At 38.6% G+C, this 27996-nt stretch overlaps 1 protein-coding gene across 2 annotated transcripts; it reads left to right on the top strand.

Annotated features, from left to right (window-relative positions):
- Window positions 1-783: 783 nt before the first annotated feature.
- Window positions 784-27835, top strand: LOC139938660 (von Willebrand factor A domain-containing protein 7-like). Of its 2 annotated transcripts, XM_071934269.1 has the most exons (19): window positions 784-1246; window positions 3504-3626; window positions 4196-4396; window positions 5643-5721; window positions 6290-6384; window positions 7023-7205; window positions 8255-8467; window positions 19436-19565; window positions 20231-20382; window positions 20596-20723; window positions 21132-21264; window positions 21369-21617; window positions 22018-22190; window positions 22424-22544; window positions 22942-23185; window positions 23893-23989; window positions 24198-24418; window positions 25031-25157; window positions 25731-27835. In XM_071934269.1, exons 1-19 carry the CDS (start codon window positions 997-999, stop codon window positions 25932-25934), a joined length of 3123 nt encoding a protein of 1040 aa, XP_071790370.1. In that variant the 5' UTR covers window positions 784-996; the 3' UTR covers window positions 25935-27835. The 2 variants fall into 2 exon arrangements, with proteins under 2 accessions (XP_071790370.1, XP_071790377.1); XM_071934276.1 differs by lacking the exons at window positions 784-1246; window positions 3504-3626 and adding an exon at window positions 3781-3916.
- The last annotated feature ends 161 nt before the right edge of the window (window positions 27836-27996 follow it).

The following is a 27996-nucleotide window of genomic DNA, read 5'->3' as shown; positions in this document are numbered from 1 at the left end:
CAGACTGAATGCTCATCTGGTGTATAGCTCACAAGCTATACACCAGTTTGTAAGCTATACAAGCTGGTGACTTAGTCATCAATCAAGTCACCAGAGTACAAAATTTACACGGTTCGCCATATTAAGGGAGGGGGGGGGGTCCCTTTTGTCATCAAGCGCTGGGGGGGGGGGGGCACCCTCTTGTCGAAGAGCGCTCGGGGGCGGGGGAGGTTCCCTCCTGTTAATGTAATTTTTTTTTTAGATTGTGTCATTCATGAAGCTTCTCTCCGTGTCGAATGAGATAATTATGTATCGAAAAAAAACTTCTTCAGAAGCGTTGTCAAACAAAAGCCTATTTAGACCCCTTTGGACCAGAATCCTTAGCACGAGTTCAATATTTTTATTTTGTTTATTAGTTTTACTCACTGGTTTCAAATAAAAAGAAATATTTAACAAAATGTAAGTTTGCTGTTATGATTTTGGTGTATGAACACATTCAGATGTCTTGCAGATCTATTTAATAATTTGTTCGATTCGTAGACAGAGATAAATGTTAAGTGAATTTTACAAAATGCACCACTTTAGGCCTAGCTATCAAACAGTTCGTGTTGTAAAACATGTAGGTGTTAACTTTACCTTCCGATCCAAAACAGAAACACTCAACTTTGTTTTTGAAAAAAAAAACACCTTTTGATGCTACTTGAAATCACATGAAACCAAGGACAATGACGACACGAAACTCGTGTTTATAAAAACCTGCTTTGTTGATCTTTCAATTCAATCCATTTCACAAATGTCAGCCAGTATGAACCTGTTAGCGCTACATTCAGAGAGAAAGAGTTGTAAAGGTCTATTATGAAAAATAGATTCAATACAAAAACCTACAGGGGCCCACTTCATTTTGTTATTGGTTTTCAGACTGGAGTAAAGTTCTCATGCTATCTTTACCTCTAGACAGGTGGTGTCACACAGTACACCAGACTAGCAGGTATTGTCACCGCATTATCGTTACTCAAAATGGAACCGACAAGTTTGTTGCATGTTTTGATCTCCGTGTCTCTAATCACCCAGGGTGTGGCGTTCTTTCCTAGTCAGATCCCAGTGCTCCCAGACACGGACTATACTTTGACTGCTCTTACTGAAGCTAGTATCCTCCAGGTAGTAGCGAGATACTTTGAAGACAGCAATCCGGATCGGTATAGTCCAGGGAACTTGACGAATCTGGACCCACTGACTCCTTCAAGTCTGTTCATGAAACATTATGGCGGTAAAGTCTAAGTTATTGGATTTTGGGGGTTATCTTGATTACTTTTGTGCAGTATTTCTATCTTGTGTTCTATTTTGGTTGATCTTATTTCATTGTATTTTCTCCTCTTGTTTCGTATGTATTTTTGCCATGTTCTTACTGCATTTTTATCAGAATAAATTAAATCAATCAATCAATCTTTCTTTTCATTGGTTCGGGGACAAGATAATAGTTATTTTAATTATGTAATCTTTTATGGACAATCCAGGGAATGTAACTTGCCAAGTTATTTATCAGATAATAAACAGATAATCAGATAATACATTAAAGGGTAACATTAACTATTCTGGGCCCAATTTCATAGAGCTGCTTAACGGTCGATTTTTGTGCTTAACGGGTGCACCTAGCAAGTTTTTCATTTCATAGCCTTGCTTAAGCAAGGTTTTATGCTTAAAACGGCGAGGCAAGCAAGCAAAAAGGGTCCTTAAAGCCCCATTGCTTAAGCACCCGGGCCCAGTTTCAAAGAGCTGCATCCCGTACCGGTCGATTTTGTGCTTAACGGGCGCACCTAGCAAATTTTTCATTTCATACCCTTGCTTAAGCAAGGTTTTTTGCTTACATAGGTAAGCACACAAAAAGGGTCCTTAAAGCCTCTATATTTTGCTTAAGCACCCTATTCACACAGCGCATAGTGCAACACTCATTGCAAACGATGTTATTGTGCCGGCACAGCGGTGATTGTACGTGCGTTTGTATGGTAGGTGTAGCGAATAAACGAGTGTCTAAAATGCTTCAGAATCATGCTGTACAATGTATTATCTTCTTGTTTACTTTCAAGTTAGTGTGTAAACCTTTCGAGGGGCACTTTGAACCATTACAAAAAATATATATCAGACACAGAAGGTGATGAATGTTTTTTATCGCCACTCGAGTGCACTCCGCATTTATTTCGCCCGCCATTTTGTTAGCACCTTCTTCTTTTTCGCTTAAGCAAACGATCTAAAATGTTGCGAGCGAAATTTGTTTACGTGCTTAAGCTAGCAACCGCTGGTGAAATAGGTTTACGCTTAAGCAGTTTTTGTTGCTACGTTAAGCCAACATATTTGCTTACCGTTAAGCAGCCCTAGGCCATGCACACAGTGCAAAATACACTGCCTTCTTCTGTTTTGCTTAAGCAAACGATCTAAAATCTCCGCGCGCAGATTGTTTACGTGCTTAAGCTCGTGTACGTTTAGCATGGAATCCGAATGGTTTTAAGCAATTATTTTTGCTACGTTAAGCGAAAAAATTTGCTTACCGTTAAGCAGCTCAATGAAATTGGGCCCTGGTGTTAAAGGCAGTGGACACTATTGGTAATTGTCAAAGACCAGTCTCCTCACTTGGTGTATCTCAACATATATGCATAAAATAACAAGCCTGTGAAAATTTGAGCTCAATCGGTCGTCGAATTTGCGAGATAATAATGAAACAAAAAACACTCTTGTCATACGAAGTTGTGTGCTTTCTGATGCTTGATTTCGAGACCTAAAATTCTCAACAATTGAGGTCTCGAAATCAAATTCGTGGAAAATTACTTCTTTTCTCGAAAACTTCTCAGAGGGAGCTGTTTCACACAATGTTTTATACCATCCATCTCTCCCCATTACTCGTAATCAAGAAAGGTTTTATGCTAATACTTTTTTTTGAGTAATTACCAATAGTGTCCACTGCCTTTAATGTACGCCACCGTGACATAGATTCATATACATAGGATTTCGCAACTTTTGCTGCTGTGGAAAAGTACTAACAAATCCATGTACACCAATCACTCAATGGTGTCCCCTCAGGGCCTACTGCGCAGTCAGGTCTTGTATTTGTTTCGTTTTGACGGAATTAGAAATGAACAGCTCATAGAAACATTTGCAACTGTGACAATTGTGGCAGTTCTATGGTGGAAGAAAGTTGTGTATTTTTGTTGTATACAAGTTGTAAAGAAGTCTCTGAATCGGGAGCTTGACAAATCTTCTAAAAATAAGGATAACTATAGTTGAAATAATAAGGAGGTTAAAGTCTATTCGAGTTATTTTGAGCGTCTGGATTTCTGTTGAACAGATAGTTTGGAATCGCTACTTTATAGAGACAGGGGCTCAACCAAAAAGGTCAAACAAAAGGTCAGAGGATGAGAATTCTGCAGCTAGGACTGGAGAACTATTAATCAACGGGACTAATAAAGACAGAACAAAAGATATGTTAACATGGATGTAACAAACACAATGTGTGTGTTTTGGATTATATTTAGAATGTGCATCATGGAAACAATTCGTAGGCGCCATCAAGACGATAACCGACAGCAATATTCGCATTTCCAGAAATATTCCACAAAAGGCAGATTGGCATTTTAACGGAAATCAGATAAATGCGGGTAAGTGTGTTATTAGTTGTTATCTTTTGAAAAACGAAACTTTAGCACTCGACCAAAAGTCAAGGATGTAATGGCTGAACACATTTTGTTTGTTTTGTTTAGTCTAGATCGCTCACTGGTTATGAAGTTCTTACTAGAGCAAACCTTTCCTGAGAAATATTTCCCTTTGAAATATTTCCCTTTGAAATATAAACTTAAAAAACACAACACCTGACTTAGGTTGCTGTAATTTGTGCACGGTTTTCACTATTTTCTTCTGACTCGATGGATTCCAGCCCAAGTTTTCACAGGTTAGTAATTTCATTGTTGATGGCACTCAAAAAAAAAATGAAAACTGTCTGTGACTACTTTGTCAGCTCTGTATAGATTTGGTATAATACCGTAGGCAAAGTCAACCACAATCTATGGCACCATGGGCCTAAAAACATTTTCTATTCTTACCTTACCCACAAAAGTACTTAGGGGAAAAGTGGGTCGATATGAATGAAGTTCTTTTCAAGTCAGTTTGTGACAAACAAAGCCCTGCGAACCGACTCTTGTATTTATAAACTAACGTCACTTGTTCGCAGGCCATCAGAAAATGAGGAGCATCCGCAGCCGCATTCTACAACAGCTAACAGTTGGAGATGAGAACGCACCAGACTATGACGTAGCTCGTATGGATTGCGGTCGGTTCCTTCATTTAGCGCATAGTTTCTACTCGAATACCAACTGGATTGAGCTGAACGGGCAGACAGACCCGGATGTCATAAGGCCCTCCTACAACTTGGGTACAAACTCTGAGAACCTTTTGAATTCAATGTTCAATAGTTTGAAACTCACTGGCAGTGGACACTATTGGTAATTGTCAAAGACCCTTCACAGTTGGAGTATCTCAAATTAAAATAACAAACCTGTGAAAATTCGTGCTCAATCGGTCATTCAACTTGCGAGATAATAATGAAAGAAAAATACACCCTTGTCACACGAAGTTGTGTGCGTTTAGATGGTTGATTTCGAGACCTCAGGTTCTAAATCTGCGGTCTCGAAATCAAATTTGGGGAAAATAACTTCTTTCTCGAAAACTATGGCACTTCAGAGGGAGCCATTTCTCACAATGTTTTATACCATCAACGTCTCCCCATTACTCGTCACCAATAAAGGTTTTTTGCTAATAACTATTTTGAGTAATAACCAATAGTGTCCACTGCCTTTAATGACACCCTTTGAAATAACCTCGGGTGTGTGGTGTGTGTTTTAACGCTACAGACCATGTGTGGACCGGAGAACAAAAGAAGTTCACAGCCGCACGTTCCGCGTGAATGTGAACGTGAACGTCAGAAATTGTTTCGTTATAATCTCATGTTTTTAGCATACGTACGTGAAGCTACTATTTTTCACGTCAGGTTCGTACGTGCGCGCAGACGTCATACGTGATCATGATCATGAATAAAGCCCAAAATGGCGACGTCACCTGGAAACAACATCAGTTTTGGACGTTCCCGTTCACGTTGCTCGCGTAACGTGCAGCTAGCTAAACCTCGCTATTATGTCGACTTACACACACACGTCCACAACGTAATTATAAGTATTTAATTGACAGTAGCAAGTAATAGGATTCAAGGAGAGTCCAGAGCAGAGAGGGACTGCAATACATGTGTGTGTGCGTGCGTGTGTTTGTATGGGGGGGGGGGGTCTATCCAATTGAAAACGAAAAATTTAACATGGGGGAATAAAATATGTACCAATATCTGCTAATAGCGCCCTTTTTCAATCAACCTCCTTCAGCCCATGGTGATTTCCAATTATGTGGCACAGATTCTTAGGGCATGCAGGAAACATACTTTTCCATTATAGGAAGCCAACACATCACACGCCTCTGAATTACATACCACGAGGGTGTGTGCCTAATGTAGGTTTATAAACAAAGTATTCAATTACGTTATAAAGTATTCCATCTGAAACTGGGAAGATTTGATATACACTTTAAGTCATTGCATTCAATATTACAACATGTATAATTTCCTTTTTTTTAAGGGATCACTGAAACATTAGAATACCCTGAATGTCCGTCAAGCGTGGCTACGTGCCGTGACTGTGAAGGGTCGGCAAACTCGTAAGTCAAAATTCAGTTTTTGCTACGGACATATTTTGATTACACTGAGTTTAGAGTGAAAATGTCATTTGTAACTTATTGTCTTGTGATAACTGCATGCAATACTATTCTCTGCAGTCTTCCTAACAACCAATTGTTCCTTCTTCACCGCCCGCATCGTTTGACACTGTCTAGAACATCCTGTTCTATCACCCCATCCTGAAACAACTACACTGGCTCCCTACCACCGAATCATCTTCAAACTGATGCTCATTGTCCACAAAGCTCTTTATGGCAAGGTTCCCCACTTTATCTCAGAACTCCTTCAAGTTTACACTCCATGAAGGAATCTTCGACCAAGTTCCATGCTTCGTCTCATTGCAACAAAGTCTCTATCACTTAATCTTAGATCTTGTCTTTGTACCACAAAATTCAAATCTTTTCTCAAAACTTATCTTATGTCATAGGTTTTCAAAGACTAAGTTTGTTGTGTGCACATTACAAGTGTCTTTATTATATTATTACTATAATATATCAATTGTTGTTTGTTACGTACATGTTAATCGAGTGTACGTCTTTCTGACCACAGCGCATCACCACTAGACTGTTCAAGCAATCTTCACGAGACATTGTTATGTTTGGTAGGCGGATTCAGGTCTGGACAAGACATAACCAAGCCAAGAGGTAGTCTATTTACAAATCATTTTTCATGACTATGGGTCTATGTTTTTTGTTGTTTATGTGGCAGTGAATGACCACCAATTTGGTGTAAAACAGGTCTGTTTTTGGCCTGAAATAGCGCCCTCTTGTGAATTATTCTGAGTGTTAAAATAATATCCGGCTGGGGAAGACAGTCATTGAAATCAAGTCTATTCGAGACCCCGCATTTATAAATGACGTCGCACACAGAACACTTCTTAAATAACACCAAATAATGTCTTATTTCTGAAAGGGTTCTCCACCTTGCAAAATAAGGAAGTCGACTTTGTCATTGTTTGAGGCAGGCTGTACTTGTAGAATACCTACTACACACAGTAGCACTGGAGAACAGTTGCTTTCAAAAACTATTGTCAGAAACGGCACCTTTGAAATCAATCAGTTCGAATAAAATTAATTGTTTAAAAGAATTTATCGGGCATGAAGCCTTCTTCTTTCTTTCTTTGACTATTTCAGCCCAAATTGTCACAGGTTTGTTAGTTAATGCATGTGTTGGGATACAAGATGACTGATCTTTCTCTGACAATACACAAAGTATTCACTGCATTTAACTGCATGGCTTTACCAGTGTCTCAGCACTATTGTTTCATCATTGTTTTCCACAGTTACACAGACGACCCCACCACAATGTTCCCATGGAGGAATCTACGACGTGTCTAGATTTGATGCAGCAAAGGGTGGAATCAATAAAGAATCATCAGAGCGAAGATTGTCGCCTCATAATTTCCACCATCAACGAGCTGCGCGGACAGCAATTCAAGCTACAGTGGACTTCTTTAATGATCCTGGTTTGTGTCCATAATCCTATATAAAATAATGATACAAAAAATAATACAAAATAGTGGCTTATTATAAAGCGTGCACATCCGTCACTTAGTGACGCTCAAAGTGCTTTCAGATACAGTATTTCCATCATGGCATGTGGGACTACGTTTGAATTATGAGACCTACTCTTTTAGCACCATTGGTTTTAAGGTGTTGTAGCGCAATACGTACGCTGCCGATTAGACCAGGACCGAGGCGAGCACCTTCTCTTCTCTCTTCTCTGCACTGGGGTCTTTTGCGTGTGTTACACAACACACGGGACCAACGGCTTTACGTCCAATCCGAAGGACGAAGCATGTTGTTTTAACAAAGTGTCGTGCTTGAAGACACTGGTATCACGACTGGGACTCATATCCACACTCTGCTGCATAATCAGAAACGCCAGAGTTTGAATTTGATGCTCAAACCGCTCTGCTATGACACGCCACATACCTTTTTGCATTCCTATTCCACAAGAAGAAACCATATATATTTATTCAACAACATTTCTACAGTTTCACTTGTTTATTTGTTTATTAAATTCACTAAATTTTAGTGTTTCTGTTACCAAGGCTATATTGAACATTACAACATGGTTCCCATTATTGGGCCCATGCATACGTTTGTGTACGAGGTTTGAGGCAATGCATGTTGAGTTGCTTTTTTTGCTCATGTTTTTTATCCTGCATTTTAATGTTTTTCTTTTCTTTGAAAGCACTTTGAAACAGTGTTAAAGCGCTTTATAAATGCATTTGAGTTAAACTAAGTTAAGCGTCAATGCTTATACTAATGGTTTGCGTCAACACCATTGTGTATCTAATTGCTGTGGGTAGATTATCTTGTTTTGAGAACTTAAGAGAACAACTAACTATGTTTGGAAAACTATGTTTTGAAAACTATGTTATATTCGTGCTACTTTTTAATTCTGTGCACAAGTTATGAATAGGTTCCATGAGGTCGAACCATCTCACTTCAAAATCGTATACAATTTCTTTATAATGTGTGATTGATTTGGTCGACTTATCTTACTCAGATACCGGTCTGTATAACTTAATCGGGGAGCAGAAATTTCGTAAGCTTCTTAATCTGGATGTTGGGACTTCATTGGCTTTTGTTATTGACACGACTAGTAGCATGCGTGAAGAAATAGAAGCTGTGAAAGAAGAAACAATTGATATTGTTAATATCAACAGAGGGACATGTTTTGCGGCCTCTAAGTATGTCATCGTCCCGTTCAATGATCCAAGTAAGTTTACCAGTCAAAATGAACCGTTCAATGATCCAGGTAAGTTTACCAGTCAAAATGAACCGTTCAATGATCCAGTTAAGTTTACCAGTCAACATGAACCGTTCAATGATCCAGGTAAGTTTACCAGTCAAAATGAACCGTTCAATGATCCAGGTAAGTTTACCAGTCAAAATGAACCGTTCAATGATCCAGGTAAGTTTACCAGTCAACATGAACCGTTCAATGATCCAGGTAAGTTTACCAGTCAAAATGAACCGTTCAATGATCCAGGTAAGTTTACCAGTCAAAATGAACCGTTCAATGATCCAGGTAAGTTTACCAGTCAAAATGAACCGTTCAATGATCCAGGTAAGTTTACCAGTCAAAATGAACCGTTCAATGATCCAGGTAAGATTACCAGTCTAAATGAACCGTTCAATGATCCAGGTAAGTTTACACGGTCGGTCATTTATGGGTGTCAAAAATTTGTTAGTCCGTGTTAGTCGACGAGGTAAAAATAAAACCACGCAATTTCGAGGCATATTTGTGTAAATCATTGTATTCTACTTTTACAACATCTTTCTACCTATATGCATTTTATAACAAACGGTTACAGACCGCTTTTCGAAGACCAACTCGACCGATCCAAGGCAACGAGTATGGCAAGCCGTATGCCCAATAATTCGATAAACACTGTTTATCACCGATAAACACTGTTTATCGCCGATAAACACTGTTTTTCGACCGATAAACACTGTTTTTCGAGATAAACAATGTTTATCAAATGATAAACACTGTTTATCGAAAAAATATGTTTATCAAGCGATAAACACAGTTTTTCGAGGTGATAAACAGAGTTTTTCGACTGATAAACACTGTTTATCGACTGATAAACACTGTTTATCGACTGATAAACACTGTTTATCGAAAAACTATGTTTTTCGAGGTGATAAACAGAGTTTTTCGATAAACACTGTTTATCAAGTGATAAACACGGTTTATCGAAAAACAGTGTTTATCGGGTCGATAAACACAGTTTTTCGATAAACACAGTTTATCACTTGATGAAGAGTTTTTCGATAAACTATGTTTATCACTTGATAAACACAGTTTGGGCGATAAACATAGTTTGGGCGATCAACATAGTTTTTCGATAAACAGTGTTTATCAGTTGATAAACAGAGTTTTTCGATAAACAGTGTTTATCAACTGATAAACACTGTTATCGAATTATTGGGCATCTGGCGTCGGCGTGAAACTGTGCTTATCGACCGATAAACACTGTTTTTCGATAAACCGTGTTTATCACTTGATCAGTGGCGTAACCAGAGGGGGGGCAGGGGGGCCGGCGCCCCCCCCCGCTCAGAACCCTTGCCCCCCCCCCCTCTTGCCCCCCATATGAAATCAGAGATAAGTATATTCTTATAGGCCTTATATATAAATCGTTTAAGGCTGCATAAAATGCTGCCGTAAAACAGAAAACTTTTATTCATTATCAGTAGGCCCTATGTGGACTATAACATAAAAAATGCGTGGAAACGCGCGCGCGATCGTATTGGCGGTAAATGTTTGTTGTGGTTTTGCGGTTACAGAGAGTGCAGGATGTGGCAAAGTTCTGTTAAATACGTGGTGGTCTGAACGCAGACCAATAGCTCCGTAAACACAAAGTCAGATCATGGAGGTAGAAATTTCTACCTCCATGGTCAGATGCACTACAGAGAAATTTACTACAGCACAAAAATGGCCAGCGAAAAAGGTTGCTTAGACCATTTCTTCTCCTTTGAAGCAAGCGGTGCAATTGAGAGGTAGGCCTATTATTTTTAAATATCCGTTTCGTAACTAAAATGTGATTATTAAACACCCACAATTTCGATCCTGTATTTTTGGCTTACACTTGTTACAATAAGGCCGAGTAAAAAAAGAAACATGTTTAGTGTCTGGGTTTCTCAAAAATAAGGAAGGAGGAGGGGCTTTTTATTTTTTATTTCAAGATGGTCGCCATGAATGTCAAATATCAACTGGTTTTTTTCTGCTGCTGAAATACACAAAACATTAATGAAACAGTTTGGTCAAGGCATTCAGACAAGACATTCAGATTTTTTTTTTTTTTGCTGAGATCATTTAAAATAACCTTTTTTCAAAAAAAAAAAGAAAAAAAAATGTGCATAAAAAAACTTAAGAAAAAAAAAGAGGTGTCCTGTAAAAAGGAAGCGGGCGGGGACGCTAAACATTTCTGATTTTCTATTTTTACTTGGCCTAATATTATTATGTTTTGGGTATTTACACACCCACAAAGCCTAGTTGAGAATACCGTGTACAACTCTAAATTGGTACTTGTTGACCACAGTTGGTAATTTAATCCTTTTATACAAAAAGTGTTATCTTATACAAAATGACATGTTCTCTAAGATTTTGTTGTTTTCGCAATCTTTTGTTACATGCTGACTATAGACTGTTTTAGAACTGCATTGGTGTGTATCAACTATATATCAGTTAACATATTTAATAATAATCTTGCACTTCTTTGGCCCCCCCAAATTTAATCTTTGCCCCCACTTGCCCTACCAAATGAAAATGTCTAGTTACGACACTGCACTTGATAAACAAGGTTTATCACTTGATAAACACTGTTTATCGAATTATTGGGGCATCTGGCGTCGACGTGAAACTGTGTTTATCAGTCGATAAACATAGTTTTTCGATAAACAGTGTTTATCAGTCGATACACATAGTTTTTCGATAAACAGTGTTTATCACTTGATAAACACTGTTTATCGAATTATTGGGCATCTGGCGTCGGCGTAAAACTGTGTTTATCAGTCGATAAACATAGTTTTTCGATAAACAGTGTTTATCACTTGATAAACAGTGTTTATCACTTGATAAACACTGTTTATCAAATTATTGGGCATCTGGCGTCGGCGTAAAACTGTGTTTATCAGTCGATAGACATAGTTTTTCGATAAACAGAGTTTTTCGATAAACAGTGTTTATCACTTGATAAACACTGTTTATCGAATTATTTGGCATCTGGCGTCGGCGTAAAACTGTGTTTGTCAGTCGATAAACAGAGTTTTTCGATAAACACTGTTTATCAAGTGATAAACTCTGTTTATCGAATTATTGGGCATCTGGCGTCGGCGTAAAACTGTGTTTATCAGTTGATAAACACAGTTTTTCTCGATAAACAGTGTTTATCAACCGATAAACACTGTTTACCACCTGGTAAATATACACAGACACAAGGATTTGTTGTTGTAGTGAACTCTGCCAAGAGTTAATTTATTCGGTACTCTCAATTCGGTGGTAAAACGCCAATTCATAATAATATAAGGGATTTCCCTTTATTTAATTCCATCCAGTGATATCCACACTCATAAAGAAGTATACCAGTTCCCATTATAATACACTTTGCGACCAATTCGCAAAGGGTCCCAATTCCTCACTTTGCGAACGGTAAATATCCAATCCGCAAAGGTTCCCACTTCTCGGCGATTTGCCAAAGAAGGTACCAGACTAATTACAATTATTATAATTATAAATGCACTCATTGACTGGAGAAAACTCCGGGTCAATGAGGTTCCCACTTCCAGCGAGTTGCCAAGAAGGTACCAAATTAATCTACTTCTTTATATACAATCACATCATTTTATTACCACCATATTTATCCATATCAATTCACATAAATTAATTTACCACTTCCTCACAGGCTACAATGCCTATTAGCTTCTTGTTTATAGGAACAACCTAAACTTACCGCTTTAAGTGTAAGTTGTAAGATTATCAGTCATATCAATCTGTACCACGTATTCCGTAATACCCTGACCCTTCCATTAACCCCAGGGAGGGAGGGAGGGAATTTTGCGAAACTATACAATCTATCTTAACTCCTCGGTGGCAGAATATTCAATGACGGTTCCCAGAAAGACAAGCACCCTTTCCCCAAATGCATTGCTTTGGTTGGTTGAAAAGAACAATGGAACCACGTCTGAATGCGCCCTGACAATCCCAATCGCTTATAGCCCCGACTGTGCAACCTGACTATGATTATGCATATTTCCTGGTGTTAAATCGGTTTACTGCGTTACGCATTAAACCCTTTTACCACCTGATAAATATACACAGACACAAGGATTTGTTGTTGTAGTGAACTCTGCCAAGAGTTAATTTATTCCGTACTCTGAATTCAGTGGTAAAACGCCAATTCATAATAATATAAGGGATTTCCCTTTATTTAATTCCATCCAGTGATATCCACACTCATAAAGAAGTATACCAGTTCCCATTATAATACACTTTGCGACCAATTCGCAAAGGGTCCCAATTCCTCACTTTGCGAACGGTAAATATCCAATCCGCAAAGGTTCCCACTTCTCGGCGATTTGCCAAAGAAGGTACCAGACTAATTACAATTATTATAATTATAAATGCACTCATTGACTGGAGAAAACTCCGGGTCAATGAGGTTCCCACTTCCAGCGAGTTGCCAAGAAGGTACCAAATTAATCTACTTCTTTATAGACAATCACATCATTTTATTACCACCATATTTATCCATATCAATTCACATAAATTAATTTACCACTTCCTCACAGGCTACAATGCCTATTAGCTTCTTGTTTATAGGAACAAGCTAAACTTACCGCCAAAGCAAATTTTGATATAAAAATTTGCCCAAACACCCCCCCCCCTTTTTTTTTTTTTTTTTTTTTTTAACGAAACTTTCTCCGAGTGTAAAGTGGAGAACCTCAACCCGTCTGATAAATTTTGATGGAACCAAATGAATCATGTCTTGCCAGTACGCACCTTCCGGGAAGGGTTAATGAGATGGGGGTGTTTTATAACAGGTGCGTTTTGCATCTCCCGAAGTATCTTCTTTGCATACATATTTAAATCCCAAGTGCAGCGTTTTTCTGCCCTCTTTTAACTTTACCTCTTTTATACTTCACCCTTAACAAAATGTCTGACCAAATTAACCGTGTGTTGGGTAGGATGTTCCTAATTACCTTTAGGCTCTCTTTACCCTATTTTTACTCTGTCCCGAATTTTCCTTCAAGATATCTTTGGTCCCTAGATATAACACTATTGTCGTCGGGACCTCGCCTTTTGCCAGGTATCTCCTGAGCCTAGTACCAGCCGTCCAGGCGTGCCCCAGACACGTCTTTCCATGTCACTGTACCACCACTGTGTCGCTGCTGTGGCGAATGATACTGTCCCGGTACCCACGTTCTTGCTTCGGATTGATGAACATCTTTAGGCTCCCTGTTACCCTATGTCTTATCTGTCCCGAATTTTCCTTCACGGTATCTTTGGTCCTTTTATGTAACACTATTGTCGTCGGGACCTCGCCTTTTGCCAGGAGTCTCCTGAGCCTAGTCCCAGCCGTCCAGGCGTGCCCCAGACACGCCTTTCCATGTCACTGTACCTCCACCGTGCCGCTGCTGTGGCGGATGATACTGTCCCGGTACCCACGTTCTTGCATCGGACTGATGAACATCTTTAGGCTCCCTTTTACCCTATGTGTTATCTGTCCCGAATTTTCCTTCAAGATATCTTTGGTCCTTAGATGCCTTTCCATGTCACTGTACCACCACTGTGCCGCTGCTGTGGCGAATGATACTGTCCCCGATAAACATCTGTATAAAAACAAATTCAAAGAAAAACAGCCTGGGTAATCTGTTCTGACCAATATTTTATCTTGTCAAAGTCTTGTATGTAGTTGAAAATGTTGTACACAATTTGTTAACAACCAACTCAACATTCACCGATCTTGTAAATGATTATTTATCTTAAACAGCAATATGCTAATTAAAGAAGCGGTTGTCTACACTGCTTATTTATGACCTTGCTACAAGCTACCCCCTTTCAGACAATTGAAAACATTAAGTCTGGCCTAATGTAGGATTCAAGTGCTCCAGACTTCCATCTCCCCATACTTTTGATTTGTTCCTCCCGAACCCCAAACATATCCTGCAACTATGAACTGAAAAGGGTGTGGGGTTTACCTGATGGCCTTAATCCCTACTTTAAGATGTGGTTAACTTGTCTGGCTGACATAGGGTCCCCCCTCAATGTACAAACGGTGAAGTATTGGCATTCCTGTCAATAGAAATGATTGAACTTTACCCACTTGATCCGTTTTTGAATATCTTAGAACTACTTGCAAATTCCCTTCCTGATTAAAGGAAATATCACCAATACGCAACGCCCGGGAATTTGCCATCGTGAGTTGTAAACTCACTCACCCTCAGAATAACCGAAAAGGGCAACCAAGAATGCTGCTTTTAACAGCAGAGCTTCATATGCTGATTATCCTTTAAACATTAACTATGCTACTTTAATAAAGGTCATATAGGTAAAATATGGTATGTCTGCAAGCTATGCTGCAACCGGATGAAGATGTCTGCAAGCTATGCTGCAACCGGAGCAACTGATTTCTTTTTAATCATTCATCTTCTCTTTTCATCTTCACACTCTTCTACGTTTGCATCGAACATTTTTGTCTTCACTGTAAAAAATTACACCTTGTAATTGAACCTATTTTTAATCATGCATCTTGTCATTTCATGTGTATGCTCTGTTACATTTTAATCCAACATTATAATGGGTTACTTTTTGTAACCACTTTACGAATTGTTATCTTCACTGCCAATAATTACACCCTGTAACTTGAATAACCGGATCACTCGATCATTTTTAATCATGCGTCTTCTCATCTCATGTACATACTCTGTACGTTTAGTCCCACATTATAATGTTTGTTACTTTTTGTAACGACCGAATTTTCGTCTTCACTGACAATAATTACACCCTGTAACTTGAATAACCGGATCAACTGATAATTTTTAATCATGCGCCTTTGTTGTTCATATACGTAAGCTTTACGGTTTAGCCCGCCTCCATTGTTCGTTACATTTTGTACCGACATTTTTACGACACAACGTGTCATTGCCGTGGAACATCAGTGCTGTGTTGACCGCCAGATACGAAAAACCAACCGATATTGGAAACGTACACCTGATCTATGCAAATCAACGCTTCCAGGTTCAAGCTAGTACTGACCTCCCTGCTAAGCTATGGTAGCTGCTACTGTTACCGATGATACTTAAACTATAAAACGACTTAAAAAAGACTAAATTAACAAAGCTTTAACGTGTATATTGATAGCATAGCCAGATAAGCCTTACCCTGGGTACCGCACCCAGTCCTATTCAATGTTCCCGCCAAACCATTGAACCGTGTAACTCTTTATACTTAACAAGTATAAAGCAGATTTATTCTAATTCGCCTCAGGACCCAACCGAATAATTCAATATTTTGCAGACTGGCGGTAAAAACTAACCAGACTGCTCAGCACTGGAAATGTAATGGAACATCTTGAATCTTGCCGAGGGTCCAAGCGTCTACAATCCTCTTTCATCTTAGAAACAATGAAACTACCCGTGGGATCCTCCCATTTGTGCAATTTATGAACATATGAAATATAACTGCAAGCATAGAGAATCACACTGGATTCACCAACTCAAGACAGTCAAGCCCTTTGGACTAAACTTGAACACTGGTGTTAAATAACTTCCCGTTACCCCCACTTCACTTCTGCTTGAGAACTATAATGTTGTTTATATTCTGTAACTCAAGTATAAATTAATTTTTTTAAGTTGTCCTATATATTTGTTACTATAACTATCTCATGTAAGTAACCCCCCTTCTTTTTTCCACATACCTATTTTTAATACCATCGTACTTTTGATCTTGCTTTTCTCTATTAATTGACCATTGTTAATTGCATCATGATGCAACTTGTTCTCTAATTCTACCCTGTCATGTTTCCCTGCATTGTTAACGAACAATGCATTTACCACTTTTATGGTCCAGTAATCCATCCTTTCATATGAAACCTCCTTTGTCCTCGCCACTCTACTCGTATTGGTTCATAGCCACCAATTGTTTCTGAAATAGAAACTTTGATTGGCTGTTATTTTCCCGCTTCTTTCTCTCCCGCTTCTTTCTTCATTTAATCCATTTCCCCTCTCTTTTTCTATGAATGGATATGTATTTGTTTGTACTTGTTTTATGCCTCTGAACTAGGTCCGGTTTGGATCGAAAGCTAAGGCCATCTATACCACCCTATTCATTAAACATATGAAATACCAGATACGTATGTACCAATGGAAGAAGATGCAAAGGTCTTTAATTTTAATATTATGCAATAGGCTACCCCTTGATTTATGGAAGCTGGCCATTTAGTGCCTAATAATGATCAATCATTCCGAAAGGTCATAATGAAACTTGGTATTGCCCTTCTATTCTTTATGTACACTTTGTTCTAGAGCTTGATTAACACATGGTGCTGTGACGTGCAATGCCCATAATTCATCGTCAATTATGCCCATGATCTAACTGGTGTTAATTGCTGCCTCATTCTAAAAGTGCGCCATCCCCCCTTATTGGACGAGCTGCTGCTCTCTGTGCGTACGATCTGACACTATTCCAATAATTCTATGTGTTCTATGGAGATGAGCTCGCAAATACACTGCTACATAAGTCAAAAAATGCAGAGGTCCATGTAATGTATAGAAGTAATTGGACGCCTGTGTTTATTATCTTTCCATATTATAAAACCCCCCTCGTTTACAGCCAGCAAGAATTATTGTGTCTTGACCGCTATTTGTACTAATATAGGGTCACTCTGCTTTATAAGATCACAGCGAAATCCACAAACTCGCTATGAATAATCTTAAAAATTTTAAGGTTAGCGGTAGGCTATTTGTACTACTATAGGGTCACTCTTCTTTATAAGATCACAGCAAAATCCACAAACTCGCTATGAATAATCTTAAAAATTTTAAGGTTAGCGGTAGGCCCTCGCCCAATTCGCTACAAACCGATATCAATGGATTAAAGGGAGTTGATGGTTAATTCATATGCTGCATGTTATTCGCCATCGGTATGCTTCAAGAGCCCGCTGTGCAATCAATGGACCCCCACATGCAACTGCTCCCTATACTGTACTTATTTTGCACCCTGCATTTGAAAGTTGGGCACCACCCAGTTCTATTGAAGATGATGTCCCTCCTAACCTACTACATGCCCCATCCCTGTTATGTATGGAATACCCTGAATATTGACTAGAGTTTGCCAAGTTGTACACTAAACTACTAGGCTTACTTATTCCTGATTGGCCTGACTGACACAAGCTCTGACTAACTTTCATATTAAACGGCAAGCTGCCAGAAAAATTATGATTGTCCGCCCTTTCTTATCCTTGTGTACCTGTACTCATGCTTTGAGAATGTTGGCCCGTTATACCCCGAGTTACGTGTAAAGGCCGTGAAATATCCTGACTATTAATCTGTGGGATGTTCGCAATTATTGGCCCTTTATACATACTAGATGTTTGAAACCTTTCCGTATTCACGGTACTCGTGTTACCTACTAGCGTTACTGTTGGGGCTGTACTTGCCCCCCAGCATTAGGTCTGAAAATGTAGCGACTCACCCGATTGGCCCGGCTAGTAAGCCATCGGCTTCACCACTCTCTGTAGCCGCCCATCTTCGCCCTCCTCATCAGGTATCACTTGGATTTCTTCAATGCGGTTCCCACTTCCAGCGAGTTGCCAAGAAGGTACCGAATTTTGCGAAACTATACAATCTATCTTAACTCCTCGGTGGCAGAATATTCAATGACGGTTCCCAGAAAGACAAGCACCCTTTCCCCAAATGCATTGCTTTGGTTGGTTGAAAAGAACAATGGAACCACGTCTGAATGCGCCCTGACAATCCCAATCGCTTATAGCCCCGACTGTGCAACCTGACTATAATTATGCATATTTCCTGGTGTTAAATCGGTTTACTGCGTTACGCATTAAACCCTATTATCGAATTATTGGGCATCTGGCGTCGGCGTAAAACTGTGTTTGTCAGTCGATAAACAGAGTTTTTCGATAAACACTGTTTATCACTTGATAAACAGTGTTTATCGAAAAACTCTGTTTATCACCTCGAAAAACTCTGTTTATCGCTCGATAAACATAGTTTTTCGATAAACAAAGTTTATCAGTTGATTAACACTGTTTATCTCGATAAACTCTGTTTATCGGTCGAAAAACAGTGTTTATCGGCGATAAACACTGTTTATCGGTGATAAACAGTGTTTATCGAATTATTGGGCATATGGCTTGCCATAGTCGGCGTAAAACTGTGTTTATCAGTCGATAGACATAGTTTTTCGATAAACAGTGTTTATCAGTCGATAAACAGTGTTTATCAGTCGATAAACAGAGTTTTTCGATAAACAGTGTTTATTACTTGATAAACAGTGTTTATCACTTGATAAACACTGTTTATCGAATTACTGGGCATCTGGCGTCGGCGTAAAACTGTGTTTGTCAGTCGATAAATAGAGTTTTTCGATAAACACTGTTTATCAAGTGATAAACAGTGTTTATCGAATTATTGGGCATCTGGCGTCGGCGTGAAACTGTGTTTATCAGTTGATAAACACTGTGTGTCTCGATAAACTCTGTTTATCGGCGAAAAACAGTGTTTATCGAGATAAACTAAGTTCATCAATTCATAAACAGAGTTTTTCTCGAAAAACAATGTTTATCGGTCGATAAACAGTGTTTATCGGCGATAAACTTAGTTTATCGGCGATAAACAGTGTTTATCGAATTATTGGGCATATGGCTTGCCATAAACGTGTTCCTTTACCAGTTTTCAAAGAATGAACACTCTTCCAAATCACATCACGGATGCTCACAATTTTCACGTTTGCAATAAACTGCTCAATGTTATATGTTATCTTTTTCATCAGGTGTATTGTAATAATTATCATGTAACTGTTTTGAGCGCAATTGAATTTGTTTTATTGATTTTGGTGCTGTATAAATTTCTTCTGATCGGTTGACTGATTGATTGGTTGATTGATTGATTGGTTTATTGCTTGATTGATTGATTGATTGACTATGGTTTTTATGTATTAAAGCATTTGGTCCGGCATTTGTGACTACCGATCCGGAGGAATGCATCCAGTACATCAGTGGTCTAACTGTAGTTGGCGGCGGTGATTGCCCAGAGTTGGCCAACAGCGGACTTGAACTTGGGATTCAAAACAGGTAAATTAGGTAATTGGTTACTGTAAACGTATGAGTTAGGATTGACACCATCGAGGGGTTGCAAATGCATCCTTTAAGCAACATGGGGAAGTTTTTCATTCTTAAATTCTCAAAACGTGACCTTTGTTCTACGCGCTGTTGGACTGGGTGGCAATATGGCAGCAGACTTACCAGGTAAATCTAAGAGTAATATTCCCAGTAATGTGCTGCACGTTCAAAACTACGTAAACAATATTGACATCTACCTGGCAAGTCTGCTGCCACCTAGCGTTACAAAGTCTCCCAAATGAAGGGTATTATGTTTGTTGCATACGTAGTTGTGCCAATTAGCACTTAAGTCTGGCTTTACCCTCAGACCATTGTGTGTTAGCATTGGATCCCCAGTACTTTCACGAGCTCTGTTGAAATAATTCACAGGCATATTACTCGGGTGGGATTTAAACCCGCGGCCTTTGCAATTCCAGAGCATTGTCATACGAACTAGACTACCGAGGTTGCCCGGTAGCTAGAGGCAGTTCGAATCATATGTTTTGGCAGCGGGTACCGCAACGATATAATAGATGTTAAATTTGCCTCGGGGATAAAGTATACTAATTTTGGTTTAAACCTTACACGGCTGTGACGTTTATTTAATTTATTATTTAGCAATTGTCTTGTTCTTTAAGTGTGGATGGGAGTATCGTGTACCTCTTCACTGATGCTGAAGACAAAGATAAAGACAAACTCCCTGACGTTGAAGCTTTAATAGCGGAGAAAGGTCTCATTAGAGTGGATTTCGTACTGACAGAGGGTTGTCCATCAAGACGTCGTAAAAGAGGTAATGTGCAATTGAGTTACCATTATCCAACCATGATGTAATAGTTCCCACCGATTCTTCTCAGAACCGACACTATTAAAAAGAGATTTACACATGGTGTGCCGCAAACCTCATGTGTTTATATACTCCAAGTATGAAGAGTTTGAATCCTACGGACAGTTCGCGTTCAAGAAGATTTTCACTTTCAATTATTTATTTTTCTGATATTTTCAGCAAGCAGTACCCCGTTCTCTTCTTATTTCACAATCGCTAGAAAGTCTGGTGGAAACATCTACTTTACAGACAATGATGGTATACGAGAATTAACACGAGTAATTCAGGGTAATATTCGAGCATCACAGGTAAGTATAATAAACAAAACCATGTAAAAGATGAATGTTGGCGTGTTGCTATTTGACGTGAACTTATTGTCCGATCATTGGCAACACATAGGTGAAAACTTAAAAACTGCAGGTTTGTTTTTCTGTCAAGGTGTTAGAATCTAACATAATTATAAAGATATAAAAATATATATAATGAGTAGTGGAGATGGTCTTAGCTTTCGATCCAAACCGGACCTTCCTCAGATGCATAAACAATTGTACAAACAAATACATGTCCATTTATGTAAAAATATATAATATATTTTATTTTATAACGAGTAGTGTAGATGGCCTTAGCTTTTTAAAAGTATATTATGTAAGAAAAAAAAAAAAAAAATGAAATCAACAAACGTATAATGTTATTGACCTTTGTTGGTTTTTATGTAGGTAACAATACTGAAGCTAAGTCTAAACAGCACCACCCCTGTGGAGATACCAGTTGATACTACAATACCTGAATTTCTAGTCTCTATTTTCGGTCCACTGGACGACGCAGTAGTGTATATTACAAACTCACAGGGTAAGTAACGTTATACCAATCCAGTTAATGGGTCCATACGGAAGTTTTTAATGCCATTAAATTTTTACTCAAAACACATTTTTCCTTTGTTTATTGTACTTTAGGAATCGAAGGATCCCCGAGTGACCTACATGCAGAAATATTCACCAGTTCGGCCCAGCAGATTGTATTTAGTTTCAACACCTCCTTGCAGCGATCAAAAGGAAACTGGAATCTCAAGCTACAGAAATCGAATCCTGACTCCGAGTACAAAGTCACCGTCTCTGCAAGAAGCCTCCTTGGTTTCACCTTTGACCTTTTGGAAGTTGATCAATCAGAAACTGCGTATCCATTGGAGGGGTTACCAGTCGCTGGTAGGTACCGTTTACCAGTTCCAACTCCCGCCAATACGATTTCCTCTTGCGCAGTCTAGAGCAAGAGTACACATGTACTTTGGAGACAATTGGTGTTCTTTAAGCAACTCTGAGAAACATGTATTCTTGGGACTAAGGTGACAGTTGCAAAAGGTACATCGTCACTTGTATTTCATTATTGGTTGCTCATTGCATTCGCTTGAAAAAAAAGATCGACATGATTCCAATGACTGTGTGAATTTTAGTGGTTTCTGAACAGAAGAACTTGAAGGATTCTGACAAGCGTTTCAGTTAAAGCCATTTGTGTCTCGCTATCAACATGACAACCCGAATGTTAACTTCAGAAACACGTTCCATCAAATAATATCAATTCCTTGTCTCTCGTTGATTTTGTCTCAAGGAGCTCAGCTCTCACTTCAAATCCGGATCTCATCCCAAGACCTGATCAGATCAATCGGTGAAGTTAGATTCCATGATACCACCGGTCGTGAGACACTCTTTACTGGGGTCGTTGAACCACTTGCAGGAAGGATTCAAGGATTTTATGTAGCTAATGTGACACTTCCAAACAAGGTATTCTTATTTCACAACTCTAGCTCTTGTTCAAGGATCTCTCAGCCTTCGAAGCGATTTTTGAGGCATACAAATAACGTGCCCCACTGAAATATTTATTAAAAGAAATAACTAAAAAACCGCATTCCCGGGAAAACTGAAAAAAAAAGCATGAAACATACAAAATCACCGTTGTTCTTTTTCCTCAACATTACAAAGGTACCTGTTTTCATACTGATTCTTTTTTATTTTAGGCATTTTTCGTTAGTCTTGTTGGCGTAGACAATGAAGGCGCTTCATTCCTTCGGACAGACCCAACAGAGGTACAAGTTATTGACTTCAAGTTGGAACAAGTCATTGGAAATAATACAATAGGTGAGTATTAAACAAGCATTTTTTTAAAGGTCTGAGTAGGTATTCTGTGCTCTTACAAAATGATGACTCGTGAAAAAAGGGTTGTTATTGTTGAACTTGAAAGGGGTAAATTTCTTTCTTCTGTAGTAGGCCTTTTGAATTGTCATCCTCCAAAATTTACCTGATAGTTTTTTTTAAGGATTCCCTTTTTGAATTAGTTAAGAAAGACAACAAATCCCCATTGAAAAGCACTACAACAGTGGCAATTTTGATGCACAGAAACAAAGTTGCAATGGGGAAGTATACCGTATCTGAATGGCTGCTTTTCGTTTACACTAATTTGTTTGACAAGAGCAAAAATCTGACGTAAACACAATTCCTGTAGGCTATTAAAAATCCATTCCACTATTTCGTACAGATGAGGTTTATCAAGGAAGCGAAGGTAGGTTGACATTTAGAGTTACAAACAAAGGACCAGCAGACACCATGGACATCAGTGTATCTATCGGGGCAAATAGAGGTGCAGTAGAACTCAATGTAACAACAGAACAAGTATTGGACGCTACTGTTGAACCATTGACCATGGAGTTGGCATCTGGACAGACACAAGAGGGCGTGGTGATTGTTCGTGCTGATGACAATGCAACGATTGGTGTTACTGCGTAGGTAGATTTGTTTATTTTGTTGTTTCTTAAAGTCACTGGACACCTTTGGTAATTGTCAAAGACCAGTCTTCTCACTTGGTGTATCTCAACATAATGCACAAAATAGCAGACCTGTGAACATTTGAACTCATTGGTCACCGAAGTTGCGAGATAATAGTGGAAGAAAAAAACACCCGTCACACGAAGTTGTGGCTCTCAAGAAAGAAAAAACATCCTTGTTGTACAAGTTAGTGTGCTTTCAGATAGTAATAAAGGCTTCTGGCCAGAAGTCTTTTACTATTTTAGTGGGAAATTACTTCTTTCTCGAAAACTACGTTACTTCAGAGGGAGCCGTTTCTCACAATGTTTTATAACAGCTCTTCATTGCTTGTTACCAAGTAAGTTTTTTATGCTAACAATTATTTTGAGTAATTACCAATAGTGTCCACTGCCTTTATTTGTTCCTGAGTGTAACAGATTTTTAGTGTAAATTTCATATCGATTAGTGTACTGAAATTACCTTTTATTGTCTGCATTTTTTATTTGCTTATACTTTATTCCTTATACTTTTATTTAATTGCTATATTTAACTACTAATATTTGTTGTTATGTTGTATTTTGTGTGGAGATTGAAATCAGAGTAAAATGTCAATGATAATGAAATTGCATAAAACGAAAATCATTTTGTAAGCTTTTCCTTTTATTAATTTGGTTTCACTCACCAGGAAAGTGACTTTAAGCGTTTCAGGTTCTTTATCACCGGCTGTTAATATTCTCTCTGCTGATGTGACGGTAGTTGAAACTCCCATAATTATTCCTGAAGTAAGTTTTTAAATAATACGTGTTTAAATTGCAATATCAATATTAAATAACGACTTATTTCATAATTTGAAGAAGTTGTGTGCCGAAGTTTTATATTTTGGAAATGTAATTCCACTAGGTATAAGGCATAAATACGAGTTTGTTTTGGGGAGTGATATTTCCTACAAAGTATACATCAACAGAAATTGAACATTTTACTCACAATCAGGTAAATGACTTGACTCCTCCAACCTGCACCGTGTTGGCCACTGGAGGGGGTTGCACAGCAGACCAGATGACCAACGACTGTCACCTCCATGAGTGGTGGGTTCGAATCCAAGCAACAGATGAGACGTCTTTGATAGAGGTTCTTCCTGATCCACAAGTTGGCCTCAGTCAGTCCTTAGAATATGAGGAGAGATCTGCCCGTAACGTCACAGCAATCTATAGGTATAAGACGTTCAAATTATTCATTCAATTTGTTTGTATTTCTCTGCGAATGAATTAAGGTAAAATCCTTTCCCCCGACTTCCAAGAGAATAGCCTGAGAAACATAACGTTTCTTTTGAGTTGCCATGGCAAGGTCGTTTACTTGCTGGATTTGTTTACAACATAGACTGGCCCGCTGTCTCAACGGAATTCCCCATTGACTCGTACACAAACGAGCCTTTGTCTGTCGTGTAAGAAATGTTAGTTTTTGACACACTTGACCCCACCTGTGCAAATATTCCTGGGTTCATCCCCTGGCTCTAGGCCATCTGGAAGACAGGCGTTGCTTTCAGATTGCTTACCCCTGGTACATGACTGTAGCTATCTAGATAAGCATTGCCAGCTGTCAAAGTGGCAGGGCAAATGGACTCTTGCGCACTGAAGGGATAGAGATGTCAGGATGGGAGACTTCTGAACACTAGTCAATCGGTTACGTAGTCCTGAGCATGGGCACATTACCGTGAACAACGGATTTACCTGGTTATGGCCTGCCACCTAGCGTCCCAAAAGTCTCCTATTGATTACAATCACTCCACCTTTTGTTAATTTTAAAACTATTGTCTCGCCATGTAGAGCACCATGTTGTTGTCCCAAACTGAACTTCACGGTGAAAGATGGGAATGGAAACACTGCGTCATGCGGTCAAGATTTCTATACTCCAGTGGCGGGAACAATAAAGGAACCAATCTGTAACGGCCCGGTAAGTTGGAAGTCAATTTTGAAGAACTTCCTGGTCCTCGTAGATGAATAAAACTCGCAGTCACAAGAAAAAATAACTTATAATGTTGAAGGCACTGGGTACATTAGTTGGTAATTGTCAAAGACCAGTATTCTCACTTAATGTATCCCAACATAACATATGCATAAAATAGCAAACCTGTGAAAATTTGGAAGTTGCAAGAGAATAATGACAAAAAACACCTTTGTGCACAAAATTTGGGTACTTTCAGATGCACAATAAAAGGCTTCAGCTGAAGTTGTTTATTATTTGAGTGACAAATTGACTCCTTCTCAAAAACTTCATTACTTCAGAGGGAGCCGTTTCTCACAAGGTGTTATACTATCAACAGCTCTCCATTGCTAGTTACCAAATAAGTTTTTATGCTAACAATTATTCTGAGTAATTACCAATAGTGTCCCGTGCCTTTAAACATAACTCCACTTCTAAAGAAGGTGCAGAGGTAGCTAATGTTTTGCTTGAAGGATTCAACAACCGATATTCATAGAACTTAGTGATGAACTAAACTTGTTTATACATGTATTTATCATTCAGATAGAGGACGTTGTGCCTGGTCTTGGTATTGGTGGTGTTGTTGGGATAATAGCTGGCTGTGTGCTGTTGATTTTGATTCTTGTCATCATTGCTGTTGTTGTCAAACTCCACAAGACACGGAGAGATAAGAGGAAGGAAGCGGTCTCTCAACAGAGGAAAGAAGATCAGTTGCTAAAGAGTCCAAGAAATGAATCCGTAATGTGAATGTAATGGATTAGTTCATAATACACTTACCATGGAGGAATAATGCTTTGACATACGATACACCGCCCGTGGGTTATGGCAAAATCGTCGATTGGTCGTAATCCTGTAGTTTTAACATATTTTATGGTGAAATTAACTTTCATTCGAAATATAGGGGAAAACCTTCAACGAGTAGAATATTGCGTTCGAATAATAAGTTTTAATTTCTGTCTTAGTCTTTCGGGAAGATTGGTTTGAAGCCTTGTTTAAGCATCTGAAATCCAATCTGTTCACAGTTCTTTTCTATATACATTTTTGGTTGGGATACACCAAGTGAGAATACTGGTCTTTGTCACCTACAAAAGGTGTCCGGTGCCTTTTTTATTTGCCGCGCGAAAATCATCAAAGTTCGACACGGTGTGGAAGGAGATTCTATCCCCCGGAGACCTGCCCCCCCCCCCACCTCCCATATGGCAAACTGTGTACAAACTTCTTCTGATAGCGCCCTCTTTTAAATCCTCCTCCTCCAGCGGCTTGAGGCCAGCCCATGGTAATTTCCCATGGGGGCCGGATCTCCGGCGGACAGAGTTCATTGGTACACCGGCAAAGGTGCGATGTTTAAAGCAGGCCTATTGACATTTTTTCCCTTCAGTTCCAGTTATTAAGGTTAACCATTTTCTTAATTTGTATGGTAGTCATTGTTAAGGGGATTGAAATTAACTTTTACTCAGAATTCGCAAAGACAATCTGTTGACAATCTTATGGTATTATATAAGTATTCTCGGTCAGTTTCGGCAAATGAGCAGCCAATTTAACCACCAAGCTATTCTAATTCGCAAGAAATTGAATGCTACTGAAAAGGGTCATTCAATTTCGTTGTATGATTATTCAAATGTAATGTTGCGTCATTTGATTTAACAAAACAATCACATAATTTAACAATTATCAAAGCAGCATTCAAATTCGCAGACGCTTCTTGAGACGTGTGTGTCACGAAAAAGAATGACGATACGCTAAACTGAACAGAGTGCTAAAGGAATTTGACTCGATTAAAAACGAAATTCAATAGCCGAGTTCTGCATTTGAAACGCAGTAACAACTGGAGAGGCAAAACAACTTTAATTCGAAAGCGTGGAAATTAAATAGGAAGCTCATATTTGTCGAATTTTACCAAGAAAATATAAAGTTTATAGTCCGTTATTTAATTAACTATTAGAAAACATTGTTTATTAACATACTTTTACTCTGTTTCTCTTTCTAAATCATAGGTCTTTTATAACTAATTCTTGAATGTATACAATAATTATACGCAGTTAGTTGGTAAGAACCTTTTTTGTTGTATTTAGCTTTTGTTTAAACTGTAAAACTCTGATGGTAATTAATTTGTGTGTGTTATTTTGTCTAATTATTATGTTTAACCCGTCAGCCCCCAACTCCGTACCCGAATTATGGGGTTCTGAAATAAACATAATTAATTGTTTGGTTTACTGTTTTGCTTACATCCTTTCCGTATTAAATGGTTAGATTATTATAAAAGGTGAAGATGATTTGGTGTTTAAATAAAGGGAATAAAATGTTTCGTATTCACTCTTAAAGTTAATGACAAAACAAACTTTCTCGGTAAGTATAGCATCAGCTGAATAGTATAAAGCGACACTTATTAATCTATCAAGACATTTATCATGCTGCCTCCATCTTTGTCGTGTTTCTTGTATCGAATAACAATAACGAATCCTAATAATCATTATGCATATAGGAACCAGACTATTTTGTTCTTTCAGCCTCGGTTTGGTTACATTGTTATCAATGGGGGGAAATGAAGTGGGCTGCACCATGATAAAGGTCTATTGATACCTATGATTACATTTTATACTCGAAGGTATGTAAATATTCTTGATGCAAAGGAAAAAAAAGCTGAACAAGTCACGGTTTTAAATTTGTGCGGTATACTCGTCTTCATTTGCGTGTTGTCTTCATTTTTATTTCGTCCTTAAACAAAGCTGTTTAAATAAGAAATTGATCCAATCATTGACATGTCATCATCATGGTTTAAAGGAATTAGATGTAAAATATAGAAAGTGTT

Source organism: Asterias amurensis, chromosome 1 (genome assembly GCF_032118995.1).
Source record: "Asterias amurensis chromosome 1, ASM3211899v1".
NCBI lineage: Eukaryota > Metazoa > Echinodermata > Asteroidea > Forcipulatida > Asteriidae > Asterias > Asterias amurensis.
The sequence above is the reverse complement of the archived record's forward strand: the minus strand, read 5'-3'. Positions and strand labels throughout refer to the sequence as shown.